The 26,502-nt window shown below is 44.5% G+C and overlaps 2 protein-coding genes across 4 annotated transcripts; both read left to right on the forward strand.

The window, feature by feature from the left end:
• LOC311143477 (uncharacterized protein) lies at positions 1 to 26,501 on the forward strand. Of its 3 annotated transcripts, XM_084179304.1 has the most exons (9): positions 30 to 421; positions 3,829 to 4,065; positions 10,079 to 10,262; positions 10,474 to 10,732; positions 12,692 to 12,911; positions 21,396 to 21,530; positions 21,614 to 21,687; positions 23,500 to 23,766; positions 26,136 to 26,501. In XM_084179304.1, the coding sequence occupies exons 3-9, from the start codon at positions 10,081 to 10,083 to the stop codon at positions 26,175 to 26,177; spliced, it is 1,179 nt and encodes a 392-aa protein (XP_084035430.1). In that variant the 5' UTR covers positions 30 to 421; positions 3,829 to 4,065; positions 10,079 to 10,080; the 3' UTR covers positions 26,178 to 26,501. The 3 variants fall into 3 exon arrangements, with proteins under 3 accessions (XP_084035429.1, XP_084035430.1, XP_084035428.1); XM_084179303.1 differs by lacking the exon at positions 3,829 to 4,065 and having other exon boundaries at positions 1 to 421; XM_084179302.1 differs by lacking the exon at positions 30 to 421 and having other exon boundaries at positions 1,945 to 4,065.
• On the forward strand, positions 16,490 to 19,234 carry LOC311143470 (E3 SUMO-protein ligase ZBED1-like). The gene is made up of 2 exons (XM_084179290.1): positions 16,490 to 18,313; positions 18,468 to 19,234. The coding sequence occupies exons 1-2, from the start codon at positions 17,133 to 17,135 to the stop codon at positions 19,132 to 19,134; spliced, it is 1,848 nt and encodes a 615-aa protein (XP_084035416.1). The 5' UTR covers positions 16,490 to 17,132; the 3' UTR covers positions 19,135 to 19,234.
• Position 26,502: the final 1 nt, after the last annotated feature.

Here is a 26,502-nt window from a genome sequence, read left to right on the forward strand (position 1 = left end):
AGCTGGGATATGCGGAAAGCTGGAACTTCGAGTTTCATTCCGTCAAGATCGGTCGACTTGAACGTGACCTACAAAAGTAGCTAGCAAGACTGGATAAGAAGTAGACGAATATGAAGAGCGGTCAGTAAGGACTGACAATCGTGGTTGCGAAATGACAACACGTAGCTAGCTATGTCTTAAAGTCTTGTATCAAATTAATATAACTTTACCGCAAGTTTACAGCAATAGCTAGCTAGCTAACGTTAGCCTGCTGTTGCTATCTTGAAGTTGAGGGAGTGGAGAGGAGACGAATGCTTAGCGCTATAATTTTTTTAAAGGTATATTTTAGACAAGTTAATATTACTCTACTGGGAAGTTTTGCTTTGTTTATGAGGACTCCGCTTCGGCGTGGCGTGGAACAGTGAGGACCGAACCACCACAGGTAACATTAAGAATTAAGTGACGACATATTTTCAGGGCAAATCGAGTTTCGGTCCGGTGTTCAGCCATTAAAACATCAGTGGGTGTTCGTGTTGTGCCGATGACCAATGTAGAGGTGCAGATTTCCTCTTTCAAATCCCTGTTGAAAAGATAAAGTAAGTCAAGTGTAGCCTTGTGAACGTTCATGCCACATATACTACCTGAACTGATTCTTGCAATGCCACGACCAACGAAAGGAGAGGGCGTGGTGACAGTTTCGATCAGATTTTAATTACATCTGTCTGATAAGATGCTGGCATTAAGTTGTTGGACTAAGTACAAGCATTATTTGCTACAGCCATTAGCAGGGGCTCAACTTTGGTTTTAGAAGTGTGTGTGGGGGGGGGGGGGGGGGGCATAACTTGGCAGGGGGTCCTACCTCAGAATTCTTTGGGGCATCTAAAGCTAATTTCCAGCATTTCTACTAAGGCTGTCCCCGACCAAAAACAAATCTTAGTCCACCAAGAGTAGTGTCTTCTTTTTACATTTACGTTTACATTTACGTCATTTAGCAGACGCTCTTATCCAGAGCGACTTACAAATTGGTGCATTCACCTTATAGCCAGTGGGATAACCACTTTACAATATGTTTTTTTTGGGGGGGTGGGGTAAGGGGGGGTAGAAGGATTACTTTATCCTATCCCAGGTATTCCTTAAAGAGGTGGGGTTTCAAGTGTCTCGGAAGGTGGTGAGTGTCTCCGCTGTCCTGGCGTCGTGAGGGAGCTTGTTCCACCATTGGGGTGCCAGAGCAGCGAACAGTTTTGACTGGGCTGAGTGGGAACTGTGCTTCCGCAGAGGTAGGGGGGCCAGCAGGCCAGAGGTGGATGAACACAATGCCCTCGTTTGGGTGTAGGGACTGATCAGAGCCTGAAGGTACGGAGGTGCCGTTTCCCTCACAGCTCCGTAGGCAAGCACCATGGTCTTGTAGCAGATGCGAGCTTCAACTGGAAGCCAGTGGAGTGTGCAGAGGAGCGGGGTGACGTGAGAGAACTTGGGAAGGTTGAACACCAGACGGGCTGCGGCATTCTGGATGAGTTGTAGGGGTTTAATGGCACAGGCAGGGTGCCCAGCCAACAGCGAGTTCTTTTTAAATGTGTATTTTTCCATACAGTGGGGGAAAAAAGTATTTAGTCAGCCACCAATTGTGCAAGTTCTCCCACTTAAAAATATGAGAGAGGCCTGTAATTTTCATCATATGTACACGTCAACTATGACAGACAAATTGAGAGAAAAAAAATCCAGAAAATCACATTGTAGGATTTTTAATGAATTTATTTGCAAATTATGGTGGAAAATAAGTATTTGGTCACCTACAAACAAGCAAGATTTCTGGCTCTCACAGACCTGTAACTTCTTCTTTAAGAGGCTCCTCTGTCCTCCACTCGTTACCTGTATTAATGGCACCTGTTTGAACTTGTTATCAGTATAAAAGACACCTGTCCACAACCTCAAACAGTCACACTCCAAACTCCACTATGGCCAAGACCAAAGAGCTGTCAAAGGACACCAGAAACAAAATTGTAGACCTGCACCAGACTGGGAAGACGGAATCTGCAATAGGTAAGCAGCTTGGTTTGAAGAAATCAACTGTGGGAGCAATTATTAGGAAATGGAAGACATACAAGACCACTGATAATCTCCCTCGATCTGGGGCTCCACGCAAGATCTCACCCCGTGGGGTCAAAATGATCACTAGAACGGTGGGCAAAAATCCCAGAACCACACGGGGGGACCTAGTGAATGACCTGCAGAGAGCTGGGACCAAAGTAACAAAGACTACCATCAGTAACACACTACGCCGCCAGGGACTCAAATCCTGCAGTGCAAGACGTGTCCCCCTGCTTAAGCCAGTACATGTCCAGGCCCGTCTGAAGTTTGCTAGAGTGCATTTGAATGATCCAGAAGAGGATTGGGAGAATGTCATATGGTCAGATGAAACCAAAATAGAACTTTTTGGTAAAAACTCAACTCGTCGTGTTTGGAGGACAAAGAATGCTCAGTTGCATCCAAAGAACACCATACCTACTGTGAAGCATGGGGGTGGAAACATCATGCTTTGGGGCTGTTTTTCTGCAAAGGGACCAGGACGACTGATCCGTGTAAAGGAAGGAATGAATGGGGCCATGTATCGTGAGATTTTGAGTGAAAACCTCCTTCCATCAGCAAGGGCATTGAAGATGAAACGTGGCTGGGTCTTTCAGCATGACAATGATCCCAAACACACCGCCCGGGCAACGAAGGAGTGGCTTCGTAAGAAGCATTTCAAGGTCCTGGAGTGGCCTAGCCGGTCTCCAGATCTCAACCCCATAGAAAATCTTTGGAGGGAGTTGAAAGTCCGTGTTGCCCAGTGACAGCCCCAAAACATCATTGCTCTAGAGGAGATCTGCATGGAGGAATGGCCAAAATACCAGCAACAGTGTGTGAAAACCTTGTGAAGACTTACAGAAAACGTTTGACCTGTGTCATTGCCAACAAAGGGTATATAACAAAGTATTGAGAAACTTTTGTTATTGACCAAATACTTATTTTCCACCATAATTTGCAAATAAATTCATTAACAATCCTACAATGTGATTTTCTGGATTTTTTTTCCTCATTTTATCTGTCATAGTTGACGTGAACCTATGATGAAAATTACAGGCCTCTCTCATCTTTTTAAGTGGCAGAACTTGCACAATTGGTGGCTGACTAAATACTTTTTTCCCCCACTGTATATAGACACACCATGTTTTAATAAAATCAACTGTATGTACTGAACTTGTCTGATGCTTTAAGCAGGCTGTTTGATTAAATAATGAAGACACAAATGACTCGAGGGAGCCAGAGATCAAGATAGCCTAACCAGAAGAAAAAAAACTATTCCCGACCCTCCTTCTCCAGCGGCTGCTGGCCTTTGCTCCTGTAGTTGCCGACAGGGACGGCCTGTTCAATAGGGCGATATGGGCGACGCACTGCCAAACGGGAAAAGGAAGGGATTTTTTTTCTAATCAATTATATCACGGCAACAGTAGTTATCAGTGTTGTAATCTGATCTGACTGCCACTAAATGTCAAATCAGGCTAAAGTCGTGCTTCAAATGGCCCCGCCCGTTTTTGGCCGATTTCAGTCAGGTTGAAAATCGCCCAGAAGTCTCTCATAGCCTGTCATGTAAAATCTATTTTTTTCAAATTTCAAAGCTTTCAATACATTCTCTATGGGTGTCTGTGGGCTTGCACTTACGCGCTTTCGTCATACGTGACGTAACCATGAACGTAACTAAGCAAATAGCGGCTAGCAGCGTCTCTTTGCGACCTGCAGTGTGGCGTTATTTTATGTTTTTAATTTGTACACTTAGTGGCGTTATTTTATGTTTTTAATTTGTACACTTAGTTTACAAACATTCTGCCAACCATGGATTTCGAGTGGTGGGTTTTGGACTGATCTTGTTGATCGTGTACATACCCGCTACGAACGGACTAAATAATGAAAACGTTGCTGGCAGCGGAATCCAATACAGCTGGGAGACTTGGCTGGATGACAGAGTCCCGGACAGAGAAGTGGAGCCGGCCGGCTTCACCCTGGTCGGAGCGGACCTCGATCTGACAGTCACAGGGAAAATCGATCCTGGTAAGAGAGCGACTCTGTACCCCCGAGCCCCGACATTGAACTGCTTTCTGTGTCACTGTGACCTTACTATCTGCCCCGTGAGTTCCCCCAATTGTTTGTTACCGTTGTGTACTGTTGATAATCACAAGTTTACTGGAGAACTGAGACCAAGTAGAGACTTTGGACAGGGTGGATATGCACAAGATTTTAGTCAGACCAAGCTATAACATTATATATTTACTACGACAGTACATTCAACCAAAAGCTAATATAACAAAGGCATCAGAGATTATTTATAATCTGTCACAGAAACTGGAATCCATCTCCCCAGATCAGTCAATAAATGCTTCTGGTATTGACTTATATGCTGCCCCTGTCTTCATGTTGTTGCTGGACATATCTTTTTTAAAATGTGTGTAGGTCACCTAAATCATCAGAAAAATTGCCCCTCCTGAGAATTTTTTCAGGAGCCGCCACTGGTTGCCGATAATAGACTACACCAGCGGTTGGCAACCTTTTCCATTTGGAGTGCCAATTTAACTTACCATTTATACCAATCTGCGTGCCAGTTATGATTTTCATATGCACATTTTCGTGGAACAGTTTCATTTAATTTATAATAGTCTTTGTATCTTAAAATCATTGTCTGTGGTTAATCTACATTATACACTGTCTAAATCTAAAGGAAAATGATACAAATCTAAAAGTAACTTTTATTGCCATTGCCAACTATGTAATAATAACCTACATAAAAACATTGCAGCCTGCAGGTAGAAAATATCTTGATAAAAATAAATATCCTATAAATCACATTGGCTATGCATGGGCTGTCTGCAACGATCTTGAAACATTGTATCAACTATCAACTGGGTCACCCCAAAAACTTGAAATATTGTATAAAATATTCTGGGCCCTCAGTTTCCCATGCCAGTGACACCGCTGTAGGCTATTTGTGCAAAGGATAAGAAGTAATCATGTATTTTTATGACGTTTCCACTGGATCAGAGCATTACATTTTCCCCCTTCATGCCGAGTGGTTATCGAAAGGGAAAGCGCTAGAAATATTGTTCAAATACTTTGAGGAACTATTGTCATTCTAAATTGATTCTAAAAACAGACTTCATTTACTTGCTGTTTGAGGTGAAGATAAATTACTTTGAGAAGCTCCACAGCTCATTAGTGGTGGTGAGTTAAGACAATCAGAAATACTATCAGACATCCCCAAATGGGCAGATTTTATAGGCCTACATTTGCGCGCAGGCCAGGTAGACTAGTCCTACTTCTATATGCGTAATCAGGTGTGCGTCCTTACTCAACATTGACAGGAGCGTTTCAAACAAAAGACGATGAATAAATTGACAACTCGTAAATGTAATGAAATAAACAGAAACTTGTCCACTCCGACAATGAGAATGAATGAATGGTAAATGACTGTAATAATAATATATTGAATGCATTAACAGAAATAACCATAACGAACAAACATTGCAGATTATAAATTATGGGAATTAACAGTAGGCTACTACTGGTGATGTACAGTATGTAATTGATAGACATAGCAAAAAATGAAGTTATGAAACATCGAATACCCACAAAATGGCGTGCCTCTGAGCAACAATCCCCATATTCTTGGACCGTGGCATCCCCGCAGCCTCCTCAATGGATTAGTCCACTGAGACAGGTGCAAATCAAACAGGTGTTTAGTGTGTGCTCAACTAAAAAAAATCTAATGTTTTCAATACAGACCCCTTTTGTCATACAGTAGGCTATTCCATATAAGGCACCCAGACCTTATGAAAATAAATCAAATCTAGTGATACATAACTTGGCATTTCTGCCATCCATTGTGACATTGTGGGAGGATAACCGACCTTCCAATAAAATGTTTGCAAATTTATTCAAAATAAAAAAACAGATACCTTATTTACATACAGTAAGTATTCAGACCCTTTGCTATGAGACTCAAAATTGAACTCAGGTTCGTCCTGTTTTCATTGATCATCCTTGAGATGTTTCTACAACTTGATTGGAGTCCACCTGTGGTAAATTCAATTGATTGGACATTATTTGGAAAGGGGCACACCTGTCTATATAAGGTCCCACAGTTGATAGTGCATGTCAGAGCAAAAACCTAGCCATGAGGTCGAAGGAATTGTGTTAAGGCACAGATCTGGGGAAGGATACCAAAAAATGTCTGCAGCATTGAAGGTCCCCAAGAACATTAAGAATGGCCTCCATCATTCTTAAATGGAAGAAGTTTGGAACCACCAAGACTCTTCCTAGAGCTGGCCGCCTGGCCAAACTGAGCAATAGGGGGAGAAGGGCCTTGGTCAGGGAGGTGACCAAGAACTCTGACAGAGCTCCAGAGTTCCTCTGTGGAGATCGGATAACCTTCCAGAAGGACAACCATCTCTGCAGCACTCCACCAATCTGGCCTTTATGGTAGAGTGGCCAGACGGAAGCCACTCCTCAGTAAAAGGCACATGACAGCCCGCTTGGAGTTTGCCAAAAGGCACCTAAAGGACTCCCAGACCATGAGAAAAAAGATTCTCTGGTCTGATGAAACCAAGATTGAACTATTTTGCCTGAATGCCAAGCGTCCCGTCTGGAGGAAACCTGGCAGCATCATGCTGTGGGGATGTTTTTCAGCGGCAGGGAGACGAATCAGGATCGAGGGAAAGCTGAACGGAGCAAAGTACAGAGAGATCCTTGATTAAAACCTACTCCACAGAGTGCTTAGGACCTCAGACTGGGGGCGACGGTTACCCTTTCAACACGATAACGACCCTAAGCACACAGCCAAGACAACGCAGGAGTGGCTTTGGGACAAGTTTCTCAATGTCCTTGAGTGGCCCAGCCAGAGCCCAGACTTGAACCCGATCGAACGTCTCTGGAGAGAGCTGAAAATAGCTGTGCAGCAATCCTCCCCATCCAACCTGACAGAGCTTGAGAGGATCTGCAGAGAAGAATGGGAGAAACTCCCCAAATACAGGTGTGCCAAGCTTGTAGCGTCATACCCAAGAAGACTAGAAGCTGTAATCTCTGCCAAAGGTGCTTCAACAATGTACTGGGTAAAGGGTCTGATTACTTTAGTTTTTTTATTAAATGTCTACCAACCTGTTTATGCTTTGTCATTATGGGGTATTTTGTGTAGATTGATGGGGGGGAAAAAACAATTTAATCAATTTTAGAATAAGGCTGTAGCGTAACAAAATGTGGAAAAAGTCAAGGGGTCTGAATACTTTCCGAATGCACTCTGTTGATATCACATACATTATCAAGCATTTCATACTTAGGCCAGACAAAATCTATTCACTGTTTAATGGATTTTCCCCCCTGAAAAGTGAGATGAGCGAGCGAGAAATAAAATAAAAGATATTATGTGGATAAGGAATAACAGTACTTTACCACATTGTCCTAGGCACTTGTGTAGGCTCTAGGCCTAATTTGAGCTTCAAGAGTTATATTATTCCATGCGAAAACCTACACAATTTTTCTTAAAAAGAATGCAGATGTTACAATGTTGTTATAACCATGAGAAATGAAACACAATGCGAAGTAGAACTTGTGACAGTTACTTTATTCCTGATTTTTAAAAATCTCTAAGAAATCTCAGCTTCACAAGACACCATAACTAAAGTTGGCTGTGTGCAGTAGATCACCTACTGGGTGGCAACAAACAATGGCGATTCAACATGTAGAATCATCTGGAAATGAAAATGAGGGACAATGTTCTGTGGTCAGAGGCAATGGCACAATCACCTGCTGCTTTTTACTGTTCAACAGCACGGTCTGTTTTGTCTGCTTTATTCTGGTCTCTAGGGTGTTCATTTCTTTTAAAGATTTATTGGAGCTCTCGTAATGAACCGCTTTCCTTCTTGCATACACACTGGGCACATTGACCTGAGATGTTGGAATTGTTGTTTGAGCCTCACCACCTCTTCCCCCTCAAGAATATCTGGACATCCACAATGGACACACACACATCTGGGAATGACACTGTGATTGCTGAGTAATACTGCGTTTCCACTTGCATTCCACAGGTTAGCCCCTTGAAAGCAACTATCTGCTCGTGATATGGATTGTCTTCTTGGAAAAGCTCTGAACCACATGTAAAAGTGTTCTCATCCCGAATGTGTTGCACTGCTTTCTGTTCTTTAGACAGCTTGCTTTTGGCATACAAGCACCTTGGTTTCTCACATTCAACACAGTTGATGGTCGCTCTCACCTTTGCACTGACCATGGCAGCACTCCTCTTTACATTTTCTATATTTGTTGTAAGAGAAGGCCTATCCTTGTCAGTGGTGTCCAAGCTGTACAGATCATCACATTTCTGGTACTCACGTCTGTCTGCTGTCAATGTTGGATCAGGCACAAACCTTAATTTCTTAAATTGTTTTTCTGGCAAGCGTGGAGGATTCACTAAGTAGTACCATTATGGATCTTCTCCCTCGCATTTCTTGATCTGTACCATGTCACAATACATGGTACAGATGTGTGTGCCAATAGCCTGCTGAATCTTTCACACCCACGGCCCAATGATGGTACCGGACCTGAAATAATTGGCCGCTTTTTGGAATCTTTCATTGCTAGAATCAGTTATTTTAAAATCAATTTTCAGAAGTTCCGAGCTAACCCTCCTAATATCGTTTGACCCCACATGGACTACGACATCGTCAGCTCCCGGCATCTGTCGTAGAACGGTCAGAAGCAGCCTTGTAATTTCCTGTACTCATGCTCCTGGATAGCACAGGGTTTTTGCCCCAGGAATCATGATGTTTCTTTCCATAGAACTGCCAATGACGACAGCTGGTGCAATGGCTGAGGAGGTCCGGCCGTTCTTTCGCCTCGAGAGGTTTTGCACACCCCTTGAGGACCGAAGGGCGGTGGGGCCCGATGGACCCGAGCCAGCTGTGTAGTATCCATTGTGGATGCTGAATGGGCCGGAGTCTCAGACAGCCTCACGGTCTGATAAGGGTGGGAGCTCTGAGGATCTGAACCCGAGATAGAAGCCATCAGAGAGGGAGACAGAACAGAGGACGACGGTGCAGGTATCCGATCTCAAATCGGAAGCCCCCAGGGAAGAAGGTGTTGATAGGAGAAGCTTTGAAGTAGATGGGAGGTGTGAATGAAAGCAAAGGGAGAAGGGTTCCTGCTTGGACGCTTCTGGCCCTCCCGCTGTGCTCTCTGGCCGGGGGTTTGGTGTGTGTATTCCCTTTGTCGTCTGCCGTGAATGTGCTCTACAGAACCTTTTGTTTAGTGTTCTATTTGTGTCCACATTCAACTGGTTAAAGTTGATTTGTGATATGATGAAGGGGAAAAAATATCCAACTAGGGTGTGGTGCCTGGCCTTAAAGAGTAGCCTATCAGCTTAAATCCAATCTGTTTTTCATATTGGACATACATATTGCACAGTACACAATTTCCTGTATGTTGTGTCGCAGTAAAAGTGGGGTCCATTTTAGTCGGGAGCATACTAGTTTCCAAATTCAGAGTTTACACCCAGAGGAGCATCGCTGCTCACTCTGCGGCCCTTAAAGAGTGGCCAATCATCTTAAATGCAGTATGTTTTACAGTAGCTGGCAGAGAACAGAGAGTGAGTCTATGGGTTCTTATCCTTTTTCATCACTCCGAAGGAGATAAGTTGACAGTGGTTTTGACAGTGGTGTGCACTACATGCATGAATGACAGAGATGTGAGGGGGAAGTTCAAACTCTTTAGAATGAGTTTAGAATGATTGAAATGTGGATAGACTGGATTCTCCAGCCGTGTGTTTGTGTGCGGCATAGCTTTCACTTCCCTATGAGTGCGATGGCATTAGCCTAGTTCCATGGTGTTTGTCACTGTCATATTCAAAATAAAATAAATAAAAAAGACTGTTCCATTAGCAACACAATCGACGCTCGCACAGATTGTTGACAACATGTAAACTATTTATTCTCCAATGTTTATTGAGCACATGTAGGAGTTACTAGACTGCATACTAAGACACAAAATATTTCAGGTATATGCCAATAATAAATCTCTCTCTCAGTGATGTCAGGTGATGTGCTCAACCCTACGTCTCCCAACCCCTCTGTCTCGTCCATCTCTCTGGTTGAGATCAAGGAAGACACTCGTCTGGTGCTGAAAGCTTTCCTCCGTAGCGCTCTCTCCAATCCTTCGGCCGAGCGGCCTGGGACGGTGGGGGGAAGCTACAAAGACCACAACAAGTACAGGTAACAACTCTCACATAGGCCTACCCCCTCTCATCCAGGTTGTTATGTCACCCCAATCACCTCACATCCCTGCCACCACCTCATCCCAGTTGTATGTTTTAATTATACCACTCAATATTCTTTAACCTTTTATTTTTAAGGTAATCTTTTTTTTGCAATCAATCCAACCCTCCTACCTCTTTTATCCTTCTCCCCGGTCTCTTCCTTCTAGTGCAAAGGAGTCGAGGAAGCGGCCGGACAATGGCTGGGACTCTCTGGATGAAGCGATCAGCTCAGTGGAGGAGAAGAAACACGGCTTGAAGGACCTCATAAAGAGACGACTGCAGCCGCGGCCCTCCACCTTGTCCCGCCGTCGCTCAGCTAAAGGCAGCGATGCAGACAAGACACAAAATGGTGGCTCCTTGGAGAAGGATGGCAGACCAAACAGAACCAACCCAGGCCTGCCAGGCTTCTTCAGAGACAAACTTGAGGTGAGATGGATTCACGTTGTTATTCACAACACATTATTAAATATGTACAAAAAAATTACATGACACATAATTGGTTGGTGTCCCAATCCCACACCAAGCCCTTAGGCCCATTTTAAGAGTTTGGTGGGGTTTTAGGTCAGACGTAAGACCTGTGACCGATTTAGCTACTGTTTTAAATTCCAGACAAGACCACATCGGTCCTAGAGCACAACTGCTCCTATGAATTCTAGCAAAAATCTATGGATTGTAATAAGTTGTGGAATGTGGTTGTGATATGGAAAAAGTTGTGATTATCTGTTGTTATACAGTATATGATATGTACACTACCGTTCAAAATTTTGGGGTCACTTAGAAATATCCTTGTTTTCCATGAAAACATACATGAAATGAGTTTGAATAGGAAATATAGAAAAATGCATAGGAAATGTAGTTATTGTGACAAGGTTAGAAATAATGATTTTTAATTGAAATAATAATTGTGTCCTTCAAACTTTGCTTTCGTCAAAGAATCCTCCATTTGCAGTAATTACAGCCTTGCAGACCTTTGGCATTCTAGTTGTCAATTTGTTGAGGTAATCTGAAGAGATTTCACCCCATGCTTCCTGAAGCACCTCCCACAAGTTGGATTGGCTTGATGGGCACTTCTTACGTACCATATGGTCAAGCTGCTCCCACAACAGCTCAAAGGGTTGAGATCCGGTGACTGCTGGCCACTCCATTATAGGCAGAATACCAGATGACTGCTTCTTCCCTAAATAGTTCTTGCATAGTTTGGAGCTGTGCTTTGGGTCATTGTCCTGTTGTAGGAGGAAATATGCTCCAATCAAGCGCCGTCCACAGGGAATGGCATGGCGTTGCAAAATGGAGTGATAGCCTTCCTTCTTCAAGATCCCTTTTACCCTGTACAAATCTCCCACTTTACCACCACCAAAGCACCCCCAGACCATCACATTGCCTCCACCATGCTTGACAGATGGCATCAAGCACTCCTCCAGCATCTTTTCATTTGGTCTGCGTCTCACAAACACCTCAAACTTTGATTTGTCTGTCCATAACACCTTTTTCTAATCTTCCTCTGTCCAGTGTCTGTGTTCTTTTGCCCATCTTAATCTTTTATTTTTATTGGCCAGTCTGAGATATGGCTTTTTCTTTGCAACTCTGCCTAGAAGGTCAGCATCCTGGAGTCGCCTCTTCACTGTTGACGTTGAGACTGGTGTTTTGCGGGTACTATTTAATGAAGCTGCCAGTTGCGGACCAGTGAGGCGTCTGTTTCTCAAACTAGACACTCTAATGTATTTGTCCTCTTGCTCAGTTGTGCACCGGGGCCTCCCACTCCTCTTTCTATTCTGGTTAGAGACAGTTTGCGCTGTTCTGTGAAGGGAGTAGTACACAACGTTGTACGAGATCTTCGGTTTCTTGGCAATTTCTCGCATGGAATAGCCTTCATTTCTCAGAACAAGAATAGACTGACGAGTTTCAGAAGAAAGTTATTTGTTTCTGGCCATTTTGAGCCTGTAATCGAACCCACAATTGCTGAGTCTCAAGAAGGCCAGTTTTATTGCTTCTTTAATCAGCACAACAGTTTTCAGCTGTGCTAACATAATTGCAAAAGGGTTTTCTAATGATCAATTAGCCTTTTAAAATGATAAACTTGGATTAGCAAACACAACGTGCCATTGGAACACAGGACTGATGGTTGCTGATAATGGGCCTCTATACGCCTAATGTAGATATTCCATAAAAAATCAGCCGCTTCCAGCTACAATAGCCATTTACAACATTAACAATGTCTACACTGTTTCTGATCAATTTGATGTTATTTTAATGGACAAAAAAATTGCTTTTCTTTTGAAAACAATGACATTTCTAAGTGACCCCAAACTTTTGAACGGTAGTGTATATGATATGTGTATATATAAATATTGCTAACATTATCCATCATTGTTACTATTACCTCAGGAAGACGTTGGGTGCCCCTCCACGTCAGATGAAGAAGGAAATGAGACGAAACATCAGAAAAAGGCAAAGAAAAAGAATTTGAAGAGCCAGATCTCCTCTTTCTTCAGCATAAAAAAGAAGCCAGAAAAGGATAAAGACAAGGATGAGACGCGTCTTCAGAGGCCATCCACGCTGACCTTCGGCATAGTGCCAGTACCCGTGGCGCCAGTCCTTTCTCCCAGTAAGCATTTTGGAACAGAACGGTCAGCAGCAATTAATGTTTTCCTCAAATATCAGCGAAGTCCATTGGCTCATAGTGGCCATATTGTTTGAGCTGTAGTCCTAAAAAATATAGCGGATGAAGACATGGGTACATAGACCAAATTTGGTACCTAGCGGTTCTGGAGAAGTAGACGTTTAAAGTAGTCAACATCATTCAAAATTGTCCAAAATACATCAAAAGCACATCTGTGCAAAATTGAGTTCTGATATTGGGCAAGCCTGGTAATTAGTACAGAGGTAGCTCATTCAAGGGGCACAGTGGACAGCACAGTACAACCTGAACCCCGGCATTGCTATTTGCAGCTATACTTATTATTATTACGGGTTCAAGCAGCAAAGCTGGGTGAAACCCTATTTCTCTGCGTTCGGAAAGTATTCAGACCCCTTGACTTTTTCCACGACAGGATTGTGTCGAGGCACAGATCTGGGCAAGGGAACCAAAACATTTCTGCAGCATTAAAGGTCCCGAAGAACACAGTGGCTTCCATCATTCTTAAATGGAAGAAGTTTGGAACCACCAAGACTCTTCCTAGAACTGGCCTCCCGGCCAAACTGAGCAATCGGGGGAGAAGGGCCTTGGTCAGAGAGGTGACCTAGAACCCGATGGTCACTCTGACATGGCTTCAGAGTTTCTCTGTGAAGATGGGAGAATCTTCCAGAAGGACAACCATCTCTGCAGCACTCCACCAATTAGGCCTTTATGGTAGAGTGGCCAGATGGAAGCCACTCCTCAGTAAAAGGCGCAAGACAGCCCGTTTGGAGTTTACCTTAAGGCAAGATTCTCTGGTCTGATGAAACCAAGATTGAACTCTTTGGCCTGAATGCCAAGTGTCATGTCTGGAGGAAACCTGGCACCAGCCCTACGATGAAGCATGGTGGTGGCGGAAGCGTCATGCTGTGGGGGATGTTTTTCAGCGACAGGGACTGGGAGACTTCAGGATCGAGGGAAAGATGAACAGAGCAAAGTACAGAGAGATCCTTGATGAAAACCTGATCCAGAGTGCTCAGAACCTCAGACTGGGGCGAAGGTTCACCTTCCAACAGGACAACAACCCTAAGCACAGCCAAGACGATGCAGGAGTGGCTTCGGGACACGTCTCTGAATGTCCTTGAGTGGCCCAGCCAGAGCCCTAACTCGAACCTGATCGAACATCTCTGGAGAGACCTGAAAATAGCTGTGCAGCGACACTCCCCATCCAAAGTGACAGAGCTTGAGAGGATCTTAAGAGAAGAATGAGAGAAACTCCCCAAATCATACCCAAGAAGACTCGAGGCTGTAATTGCTGCCAAAGGTGCTTCAACAATGTACTGAGTAAAGGGTCTGAATACTAATGTAAATGTGATATTTCATTATGGTGTATTGTGTGTAGATTGAAGAGGGGAAAATAAAACAATTTAATCCATTTTAGAATAAGGCTGTAACGTAACAAAATGTGGAAAAAGTCAACGGGTCCGAATACTTTCTGAAGGATATGAGACTATCTAACTTTTTTTTAAGTATGGTTGAGTTTGGCCACATTGTGGCACTGTTGGATGGGAAAAAACATTTAATGCAAGCTCATTGGCTCATAGTGGCCATATTTTTTGAGCAATATTGTTTGAGCAGGGCTTGCAAACTACTACAGACTACAAAGGGAAGCACAGCTGCAAGCTGCCCAGTGACACGAGCCTACCAGACGAGCTAAATCACTTCTATGCTCGCTTCGAGGCAAGCAACACTGAAGCATGCATGAGAGCATCAGCTGTTCCGGATGACTATGTGATCACGCTCTCCGTAGCCGATGTGAGTAAGACTTTTAAGCAGGTCAACATTCACAAGGCCGCAGGGCCAGACGGATTACCAGGACGCGTACTCCGAGCATGCGCTCACCAACTGGCAAGTGTCTTCACTGACATTTTCAACATGTCCCTGACTGAGTCTGTAATACCAACATGTTTCAAGCAGACCACCATAGTCCCTGTGCCCAAGAACACTAGGATAACCTGCCTAAATGACTACCGACCCGTAGGACTCACGTCTATAGCCATGAAGTGCATTGAAAGGCTGGTCATGGCTCACATCAACACCATTATCCCAGAAACCCTAGACCCACTCGAATTTGCATACTGCCCCAACAGATCCACAGATGTTGCAATCTCTGTTGCACTCCACACTGCCTTTTCCCACCTGGACAAGAGGAACACGTACGTGAGATTGACTACAGCTCAGCGTTCAACACCATAGTTACCTCAAAGCTCATCACTAAGCTAAGGACCCTGGGACTAAACACCTCCCTCTGCAACTGGATCCTGGACTTCCTGACGGGCCGCCCCCAGGTGGTAAGGGTAGGTAACACATCTGCCACGCTGATCCTCAACACGGGGGCCCCTCAGGGGTGTGTGCTCAGTCCCCTCCTGTACTCCCTGTTCACCCATGACTTCATGGCAAGGCACGACTCCAACACCATCATTAAGTTTTCCCACGACACAACAGTGGTAGGCCTGATCACCGACAACGGGAGGAGGTCAGAGACCTGGTCGTGTGGTGCCAGGATAACAACCTTTCCCTCAACGTGATGAAGAGAAAGGAGATGATTGTGGACTACAGGGGGGGAAAAGAGGACTGAGCACGCCCCCATTCTCATCGACGGGGCTGTAGTGGAACAGGTTGAGAGCTTCAAGTTCCTTGGTGTCCACATCACCAACAAACTATCATGGTCCAAACACACCAAGACGGTCGTGAAGAGGGCACGACACAGCCTATTCCCCCTCAGGAGACTGAAAAGATTTGGCATGGGTCCTCAGATCCTCAAAGTTCTACAGCTGCACCATTGAGAGCATCCTGACTGGTTGCATCACCGCCTGGTATGGCAACTGCTCGGCCTCCGACCGCAAGGCACTACAGAGGGTAGTGCGTACGGCCCAGTACATCACTGGGGCCAACCTTCCTGCCATCCAGGACCTCTATACCAGGCGGTGTCAAAGGAAGGCCCTGAAAATTGTCAAATACTCCAGCCACCCTAGTCATAGACTGTTCTCTCTGCTATCGCACGGCAAGCAGTACCGGAGCGCCAAGTCTAGGTCCAAAAGGCTTCTTAACAGCTTCTACCCCCAAGCCATAAGACTGCTGAACAGCTAATCATGGCTACCCAGACTATTAGCATTGTCCACCCCACCCCCTCTTTTTACGCTGCTGCTTTATTTATTTATTTATTTATTTATTTATTTAACCTTTATTTAACCAGGTAAGCCAGTTGAGAACAAGTTCTCATTTACAACTGCGACCTGGCCAAGATAAAGCAAAGCAGTGCGATAAAAAACAACACAGAGTTACATATGGGGTAAAACAAAACATAAGTCAAAAATACAACAGAAAATATGTATACAGTGTGTTCAAATGTAGCAAGTTATGGAGGTAAGGCAATGAATAGGCCATAGTGCAAAATAATTACAATTAGTATTAACACTGGAATGATAAATGTGCAAGAGATTATGTGCAAATAGAGATACTGGGGTGCAAATGAGCAAAATAAATAACAATATGGGGATGAGGTAGTTGGGTGGGCTAATTTCAGATGGGCTGTGTACAGGTGCAGTGATCGGTAAGCTGCTCTGACAACTGATGCTTAAAGTTAGTGAGGGAGATAAGAGTCTCCAGCTTCAGAGATTTTTACAATTCGTTCCAGTCATTGGCAGCAGAGAACTGGAAGGAATGGCGGCCAAAGGAGGTGTTGGCTTTGGGGATGACCAGTGAGAAATACCTGGAGCGCATACTACTGGTGGGTGTTGCAATGGTGACCAATGAGCTAAGATAAGGCGGGATTTGCCTAGCAGTGATTTATAGATGGCCTGGAGCCAGTGGGTTTGGCGACGAATATGTAGTGCGGACTAGTGATGGGTCATGCGCACAAGCATCGGCTCTGAGAGCCGGCTCTTTGTAGTGAATCAGAAGAGCCGGCTCGCATCGAGTGAGAGCCGGCTCCCAGTTTTTTGCCCATTCGCTGCTTAGGTTTCACTTTCACAGAGGTCTGTTATGATTGGCCAGCATGGCGACCAGCATGCGGCATTCACGTGAGAATTAAGGATGTGTAAACAGAGAGGGGGCGGGGCAGACACACCACTTGACTCCACTGCAAGTGAAGAGAGAGACAGAGCGGACTGAGGAGCGTGTGTGCGTCTTGCATTGTCGTGTCGTTTAACTATGAGTGACACTAGAAAGCGAAGCAGCATCTGGCTGCAGTTTAAAGATATTGGGAACAAGAAAGCAGAGTGCCTTCACTGCAAAACGAAGGTCACTATAAGAGCAGGTTCCACCACAAACCTGCATAGACATACAAGAACTGTCCATCCTACAGTGCAGTTAGAGGAGAGAGGGCAAGCCAGCTCACCATCTACTGATCCTGGTGTGTCTCATACCAGAACAACAGCTGCTGTAACGTCTACTGCCATCCCCATGCGTGCAAGTATAACCTCTCCTACTGCAACTCAAAGCAAAATAAGTCAGTTTTTACCTAAACTGATGACCCCAGCCAAACAGCACAGTATTGATGATGAGTTGGCTAAAATGGTAGCTTCTGATTTTCAACCCTTTTCCATTGTGGAGGACAAAGGAATGAAAAACTTTGTCAAAGCCCTAAATCCCACATACACTCTACCCAGTAGAAAAACACTTTCCCAAACAATGATCCCAAAACTATATGACACAGAACGTGCATTATGGCAAGAAAGGGTGACAAAAGCTCCATCAGTTTGCCTGACAACTGACTGCTGGACCTCCAGAACAACCTGCTCTTTCATGTCTGTCACTTGCCACTTTATTGAAGATTACAAGATGACATCTTGCCTTCTGGACTGCTTCGAGTTCACCGACAGACACACTGCAGAAAACTTGGCAGTGGAGCTACTAAGAGTGGCAAAAGAGTGGCAAGTAGAGGACAAAGTGGTGTGCTGTGTGAGTGATAATGCTGCAAACATCACCAAAGCCATAAAAGTTTTGAAGTGGACCCATCACCCATGTCTGGCGCATACACTAAACCTGGTGGTTAGAGATGCTCTGAAGGTGATCAAAACAACCGTGGATAAGGTGAAGGCTGTTGTGGAGTTTTTCCACAAAAGCACAGTAGCAGCACAGAAGCTAAAGTCCACACAGCGCCAAATGGGGATTCCTGAACTGAGGCCCAAACAAGAGTGTGCCACCAGGTGGAACTCAACATTTGATATGTTGAAACGAATGCTTGAAATAAAAGATGCCATCATCTCCACCCTGGCCCTCATCAACGCATCTATTGAGCCATTAAGCCAAGAGGAATGGGAGCTGGTGAAAGAGGTCTGCGCCGTCCTGCAACCATTCCAGGAGGTGACTGTGGAGATAAGTGCAGACAGGTACCTAGAACCATTGAAGCATTGTTTTCTCTACTACTATTCAGTCACTATTATACATTGCAAACACAACACATACAGTATAATGCATCACGTATAATATGCCACATACTTTTAAAAAACTAAATTCTAAAAGTTGCTGTTTTCTCTCCTTCAGCTATGTCACAGCCTCGAAAATGCTCCTGCTTTGCAAAGGTCTGCAGCTGGTGACAGCCGAGAACCAATGGACAGTAACTGTGCAGAAAGTGAAGGAATTAGTTGCAGCTCTTTGTTCAGCCATGGACCGCAAATTTCTGCGGATGGAGTACAACACTGTCCTTTCAGAAACTACCTTATTGGATCCAAGGTTTAAAAAACTTGCCTTCAGTGATCGTAGAGCTGTTGATGAAGCTCTTCAGAGGATTAGTGCAGCAGCAGCAGCAAAATGCACCCCCAGCAGCCAGCCAGCTCCACCATTACAGGGCCAAGTGGAGGAGGAGCAGCAAACCTCTGCTGTTTGGAGGCTTTTTGATGACAGAGCTACAGGAGATGCTTCAAGGAGAAATCCGACAGCTGATGCTATAATGGAGGTGAGGAGCTACCTTGAGGAGCCCCTCATCCAGAGAGCAGAAGACCCACTGAGCTGGTGGCAGGCCAAGGCCTCAGTCTTTCCACTCCTGGTGAAGGTGATGGAGGGGAGACTATGTATTGTTGCCACATCAGTTCCTTCTGAGAGAATCTTCTCCAAAACAGGGCAGATACTCACGGAGAGGCGAAATCGTATCAGGCCTATCAGCCCATCCAAGCTGAGGCATCTGATCTTCCTGAATGCCAACCTGCCCTGAGGACTAATGCTGTTTGCTGGAGTTTGGTTCTGGTTTTGATTCTGTTCTGTGGATTTGTTTGAAGTTTATTGTTAATTTGTGCAATAAAAAAGTTTAATTGAAATAAACAAATGTAAGAGTGGTTTTGTCACAGAATAAATGCACAGAATTAGGCATTATAAGGTCTCTCATAAAAACACTGAAAGCAAAAGGGTTTTCAACACATAAACCATGATTTTTTTTCAAAGTTAAGGTAAAATATAGGCTACAAAAGATCCTAAATAAAGAGCCGTTCGGGAGTCGAAAGAGCCGGCTCTTCTTTGGGAGCCGAGTCAAAAGAGCCGGCTCTCAGAAAAGAGCCGAACTTCCCATCATTAGTGCGGACCAGCCAACAAGAGCGTACAGGTCACAGTGGTGGGTAGTATATGGGGCTTTGGTGACAAAACGGATGGCACTGTGATAGACTACATCCAATTTGCTGAGTAGAGTGTTGGAGGCTATTTTGTAAATGACATCGCCGAAGTCAAGGATCGGTAGGATAGTCAGTTTTACGAGGGCATGTTTGGCAGCGTGAGTGAAGGAGGCTTTGTTGCGACATAGGAAGCCGATTTCTAGATTTAACTTTGGATTGGAGAGGCTTATTGTGAGTCTAGAAGGAGAGTTTACAGTCTAACCAGACACCTAGGTATTTGTAGTTGTCCACATACTCTAGGTCAGACCCGTCGAGAGTAGTGAATCTAGTCGGGTGGGCGGGTGCCAGCAGCATTCGATTGAAGAGCATGCATATAGTTTTACTAGTGTTTAAGAGCAGTTGGAGGCTACTGAAGGAGTGCTGTATGGCATTGAAGCTCGTTTGGAGGTTTGTTAACAGTGTCCAATGAAGGGCCAGATGTATACAAAATGGTGTCGTCTGTGGATCAGAGTCACCAGCAGCAAGAGCGACATCATTGATATACACAGAGAATAGAGTCGGCCCGAGAATTGAACCCTGTGGCACCCACATAGAGACTGCCATAGGTCCAGACAACAGGCCCTCCGATTTGACACATTGAACTCTATCTGAGAAGTAGTTGGTGAACCAGGCGAGGCAGTCATTTGAGAAACCAAGGCTATTTAGTCTGCCAATAAGAATGCGGTGGTTGACAGAGTCGAAAGCCTTGGCCAGGTCGATGAAGACGGCTGCGCAGTACTGTCTATTATCGATCGCGGTTATAATATCGTTTAGGACCTTGAGCGTGGCTGAGGTGCACCCATGACCAGCTCGGAAACCGGATTGCATAGCGGAGAAGGTACGGTGGGATTCGAAATGGTCGGTGATCTGTTTGTTAACTGGGCTTTCAAAAACTTTCGAAAGGCAGGGCAGGATGGATATAGGTCTGTAACAGTTTGGATCTAGAGTGTCACCCCCTTTGAAGAGGGGGATGACCGCGGCAGCTTTCCAATCTCTGGGGATCTCAGACGTTACGAAAGAGAAGTTGAACAGGCTAGTAATAGGGGTTGCGACAATTTCGGCTGCTAGTTTTAAAAAGAAAGGGTCCAGATTGTCTAGCCCAGATGATTTGTAGGGTCCAGATTTTGCAGCTCTTTCAGAACATCAGCTGTCTGAATTTGTGTGAAGGAGAAGCGGGGGGGGCATGGGCAAGTTGCAGCGGAGGGTGCAGAGCTGGTGGCCGGGGTAGTGGTAGCCAGGTGGAAAGCATGGCCAGCCGTAGCAAAATGCTTGTTGAAATTCTCGATTATTGTAGATTTATCGGTGGTGATAGTGTTTCTTAGCATCAGTGCAGTGGGCAGCTGGGAGGAGGTGCTCTTATTCTCCATGGACTTTACAGTGTCCCAAAACTTTTTGGAGTTAGTGCTACAGGATGCACATTTATGTTTATTATCAATTCTTAGTCACTTTAACTCTACCCACATGTACATATTGCCTCGACTAACCGGTGCTCCCGCACATTGACTATGTACCGGTTCCCCCTATTATATAGCCTCCCTACTATTATTTTATTTTACTGCTGCTCTTTCATTATTTGATTTTGATTTTTTTTACTTATCTATTTTTTTTTTAACTTAAAACTGCATTGTTGGTTAAGGGCTTGTAAGTAAGCATTTCACTGTAAGGTCTACACCAGTTGTATTCGGTGCATGTGGCAAATATAAATTGATTTGAAGAGCCTTGGAACAAAAGCTGGAATTAAAGCCTGCAACATCCAGTAGCTCTCCAGGACCAGAGTTGGAGGCCCATGCTATATGCTCATACTGTTCTCTCCTCCCATCCCTCTCTGTAGCACACCCTCCTGAGTTCTATGAGGAGGTGGCTGAGACTCTGGACAGGATTGCTCAGCGGTCCCACAGTATGAAGAGACCCCAAAGGTCCAGTCCACGGCCCAGCCCTGCTACCACCCCGGTCAAACCTCCCCCTGGTGAGTGGAAACACACACACATGCTATGCTGCTTTATGTCCAAATTTATTTTTTACCGATCTATCCATCACTCCTGTCCTCAGAACCTGACAAAGAAGAAATGGTGCGCCAGCTGGTCCAGGTACTGTCTATGGAAGGGGACGCCATCAACTATAAGGTAAGGCTTCTGGTGTAGCGCTAGATCTAGATCACCTGACACTGCATTTACTAACTACATACACCTTTACTACCTACACTGTTACTAACTACCTACAGTCGTGGTCAAAAGTATTGAGAATGACACAAGTATTGGTTTTCACAAAGTTTGCTGCTTCAGTGTTTTTAGATATTTTCATCATATGTTACTATGGTATACTGAAGTATAATTACAAGTGTTCCATAAGTGTCAAAGGCTTTTATTGACAATTACATTAAGTTTATGCAAAGAGTCAATATTTGCAGTGTTGACCCTTCTTTTTCAAGACCTCTGCAATCCGCCCTGGCATGCTGTCAATTAACTTCTGGGCCACATCCTGACTGATGGCAGCCCATTCTTGCATAATCAATGCTTGGAGTTTGTCAGAATTTGTGGGTTTTTGTTTGTCCACCCGCCTCTTGAGGATCGACCACAAGTTCTCAATGGGATTAAGGTCTGGGGAGTTTCCTGGCCATGGACCCAAAATGTCGATGTTTTGTTCCCTGAGCCACTTAGTTATCACTTTTGCCTTATGGCAAGGTGCTCCATCATGCTGGAAAAGGCATTGTTCGTCACCAAACTGTTCTTGGATGGTTGGGAGAAGTTGCTCTCGGAGGATATGTTGGTACCATTCTTTATTCATGGCTGTGTTCTTAGGCAAAATTGTGAGTGAGCCCACTCCCTTGGCTGAGAAACAACCCCACACATGAATGGTCTCAGGATGCTTTACTGTTGGCATGACACAGGACTGATGGTAGCGCTCACTTTGTCTTCTCCGGACAAGCTTTTTTCCGGATGCCCCAAACAATCGGAAAGGGGATTCATCAGAGAAAATGACTTTACCCCAGTCCTCAGCAGTCCAATCCCTGTACCTTTTGCAGAATATCAGTCTGTCCCTGATGTTTTTCCTGGAGAAAAGTGGCTTCCTCGCTGCCTTTCTTGACACCAGGACATCCTCCAAAAGTATTCGCCTCACTGTGCGTGCAGATGCACTCACACCTGCCTGTTGCCATTCCTGAGCATGTTCTGCACTGGTGGTGCCCTGATCCAGCAGCTGACTTTAGGAGATGGTCCTGGCGCTTGCTGGACTTTCTTGGGCGCCCTGACGCCTTCTTCACAACAATTGAACCTCTCTCCTTGAAGTTCTTGGTGATCTGATAAATGGTTGATTTAGGTGCAATCTTACTAGCAGCAATATCCTTGCCTGTGAAGGCCTTTTTGTGCAAAGCAATGATGACGGCACATGTTTCCTTGCAGGTAACCAGGGTTAACAGAGGAAGAACAATGATTTCAAGCACCACCCTCCTTTTAAAGCTTCCAGTCTGTTATTCTAACTCAATCAGCATGACAGAGTGATCTCCAGCCTTGTCCTCGTCAACACTCTCACCTGTGTTAAAGAGAGAATCACTGACATGATGTCAGCTGGTCTTTTTGTGGCAGGGCTGAAATGCAGTGGAAATGTTTTTTGGGGATTAAGTTAAATTTCATGGCAAAGAGGGACTTTGCAATTCATCTGATCACTCTTCATAACATTCTGGAGTATATGCAAATTGACATCATAAAAACTGAGGCAGCAGACTTTGTGAAAATTAATATTTGTGTCATTCTCAAAACTTTTGACCACAACTGTACACCCTTAATAACTACATACACTTTTTACTACCTACGCCGTTACTAACTACACACACCTTTAGCTACATACACCTTTACTCAGTACATTCACTTTTACTAACTACATACCCTCGTATGGTGTGCTCCTACATACCCCCCCCCCCCCCCCCCCCCCCCACACAGATCCAGTCGGACCCCTTCCTGCGCTCCACGCTGACCCGTCTATCATACCCGTCCTTTGCCAAGCTCCTGGACACCTTCGCCAGCCAAGAACAGTCCACGCCCTCACCTCTGCCGCCGCCCGCCAGCAGCCCCACGTTGAGACGAGTGGCCGTCACCATGGAGGTGTCGCGGCGTGTTGTCACGGCGACAGGGACGCAGCGCATGCAGGGCTATGCAGAGCGCTATATGGAGAACTTTGCCCCCTGGGTGAAGAGCCATGGAGGATGGGTGAGTGAGTGTTTGCTCCAACTGCCCTGTCCTTATCAGAACTCTCTCTATTCATCTCTAAATCCTTTTTGCAAAATGCAAGTTAGCCCTAACTTTTAATACAGATTTAGCGTAGCTTTTTTGTTGTTTTCCATTTATCCTAAACAGCTAAATATGTCAAGAATATATACATGTATTTGATAAGAGTAACCTGTTTGGTTGTATAGACTGGTTGGTTGTTTAGCAACAAAACCGACACGTGCGCAACAATGGGGCAAAACAGACTGGGTTCGTTTAGATTGTTGACATGTAAACTATTTCATCTCCAATGTTTATTGAAAACATAAATAAAGTAGCACAATGAGAACTTTTTGTGTTGTTGGTTAGCTAGCTAGCGAATTCTGGCCATATTAGCATATACAGTTGAAGTCGGAAGTTTACATACACCTTAGCCAAATACATTTCAACTCAGTTTTTCACAATTCCTGACATTTAATACTAGTAAAAATGCCCTATCTTATGTCAGTTAGGATCACCACTTTATTTTACGAATGTGAAATGTCCGAATAATAGTAGAGAGAATGATTTATTTCAGCTTTTATTTATTTCATCACATTCCCAGTGGGTCAGAAGTTTACATACACTCAATTAGTATTTGGTAGCATTGCCTTTAAATTGTTTAACTTGGGTCAAACGTTTCGGGTAGCCTTCCACAAGCTTCCCACAATAAGTTGTGTGAATTTTGGCCCATTCCTCCTGACAGAGCTGGTGTAACTGAGTCAGGTTTGTAGGCCGCACACGCTTTTTCAGTTCTGCCTACACATTTTCTATAGGATTGAGGTCAGGGCTTTGTGATGGCCACTCCAATACCTTGACTTTGTTGTCCTTAAGCCATTTTGCCACAACTTTGGAAGTATGCTTGGGGTCATTGTCCATTTGGAAGACCCATTTGCGACCAAGCTTTAACTTCCTGACTGATGTCTTGAGATGTTTCTTCAATATATCCACATAATTTTCCTTCCTCATGATGCCATCTATTTTGTGAAGTGCACCAGTCCCTCCTGCAGCAAAGCACCCCCACAGCATGATGCTGCCACCCCCGTGCTTCACGGTTGAGATGGTGTTCTTCGGCTTGCAAGCCACCCCCTTTTTCCTCCATAACGATGGTCATTATGGCCAAACAGTTCTATTTCTGTTTCATCAGACCAGAGGACATTTCTCCAAAAAGGACGGTCTTTGTCCCCATGTGCAGTTGCAAACCTTAGTCTGGCTTTTTTATGGCGGTTTTGTAGCAGTGGCTTCTTCCTTGCTGAGCGGCCTTTCAGGTTATGTCGAAATAGGACTTGTTTTACTGTGGATATAGATACTTTTGTACCTGTTTCCTCCAGCATCTTCACAAGGTCCTTTGCTGTTGTTCTGGGATTGATTTGCACTTTTCGCACCAAAGTACTTCATCTCTAGGAGACAGAACACTTCTCCTTCCTGAGCGGTATGACGGCTGCGTGGTCCCATGGTGTTTATTTATACTTGCGTAATATTGTTTGTACAGATGAACGTGGTACCTTCAGGCGTTTGGAAATTGCTCCCAAGGATGAACCAGACTTGTGGAGGTCTACAATTTTTTTTCTGAGGTCTTTGCTGATTTCCTTTGATTTTCCCATGATGTCAAGCAAAGAGGCACTGAGTTTGAAGGTAGGCCTTGAAATACATCAACAGGTACACCTCCAATTGACTCAAATGATGTCAATTAGCCTATCAGAAGCTCCTAAAGCCATGACATCATTTTCTGGAATTTTCCAAGCTGTTTAAAGGCACAGTCAACTTAGTGTACTTCTGACCCACTGGAATTGTGATACAGTGAATTATAAGTGAAATAATCTGTCTGTAAACAATTGTTGGAAAAATTGCACAAAGTAGATGTCCTAACCGACTTGCCAAAGCTATAGTTTGGTAACATTTGTGGAGTGGTTGAAAAACGAGTTTTAATGGCTCCAACCTAAGTGTTTGTAAACCTCCGACTTCAACAGTCAAAACACCTCAAAACAGGACATGGTATCAAGAGCAAGATAAAACTAGCTGAAACGAGCCACCTACAATTCCCCACATGGCATCTTCCTGTCATTTTTGCTAGCCTTCTGGTCATCCAGAATCGCAACAACACCCAGACTTCTGCCCCATTTGAAGCGTGCGCATCGATTGTGACATTGTTAGCTTACATTTTTTAAACAAATTAAAATGTTGACGTTGGCGACCCCTGTCTATTCTAAAGTTTTAAAGGTTGTTTCCAAACACAACCACCAGAAGGCAGAAGAAGGTACTGACCACAGCAGGCATCTGGTGCTGATTGTTCCTCAATTTCTAATTCCACATCTCCCATTTTCCATCTGCAGGAAAGTATTGTCCAGTTGGAAGAGATTTTGGAGTACGACTGACAACTCTACACCGTCAAGGCAGCTCGGAAATCGGAAACCCTCACTACTTCCTTTGAGCGTTGAACACATGAATACTTTATGAACTCTAACCTATGACTAGGGCCTGGAGTTGTTTCCGATCAGGTCAGGTAGAACTCAGGGTCCTTCCTATGACCTCAGAGTTTCTCCTGTGGTGAGAGACGGAGAAGGCATTAGCTTTTTATTACACAACGACACGTGAAGTTTGCCACTATTTATGTCTGAGAATCAAGTGTACTTGTACAATTCTTTTTTTAATCCGTTTTTCTAGAAACGTGTTTTACAAATAAATATGTGTACAGTGTAG

This window comes from Coregonus lavaretus (genome assembly GCF_964263955.1).
Source record: "Coregonus lavaretus genome assembly, chromosome: 2".
In the NCBI taxonomy this organism is placed as follows: domain Eukaryota; kingdom Metazoa; phylum Chordata; class Actinopteri; order Salmoniformes; family Salmonidae; genus Coregonus; species Coregonus lavaretus.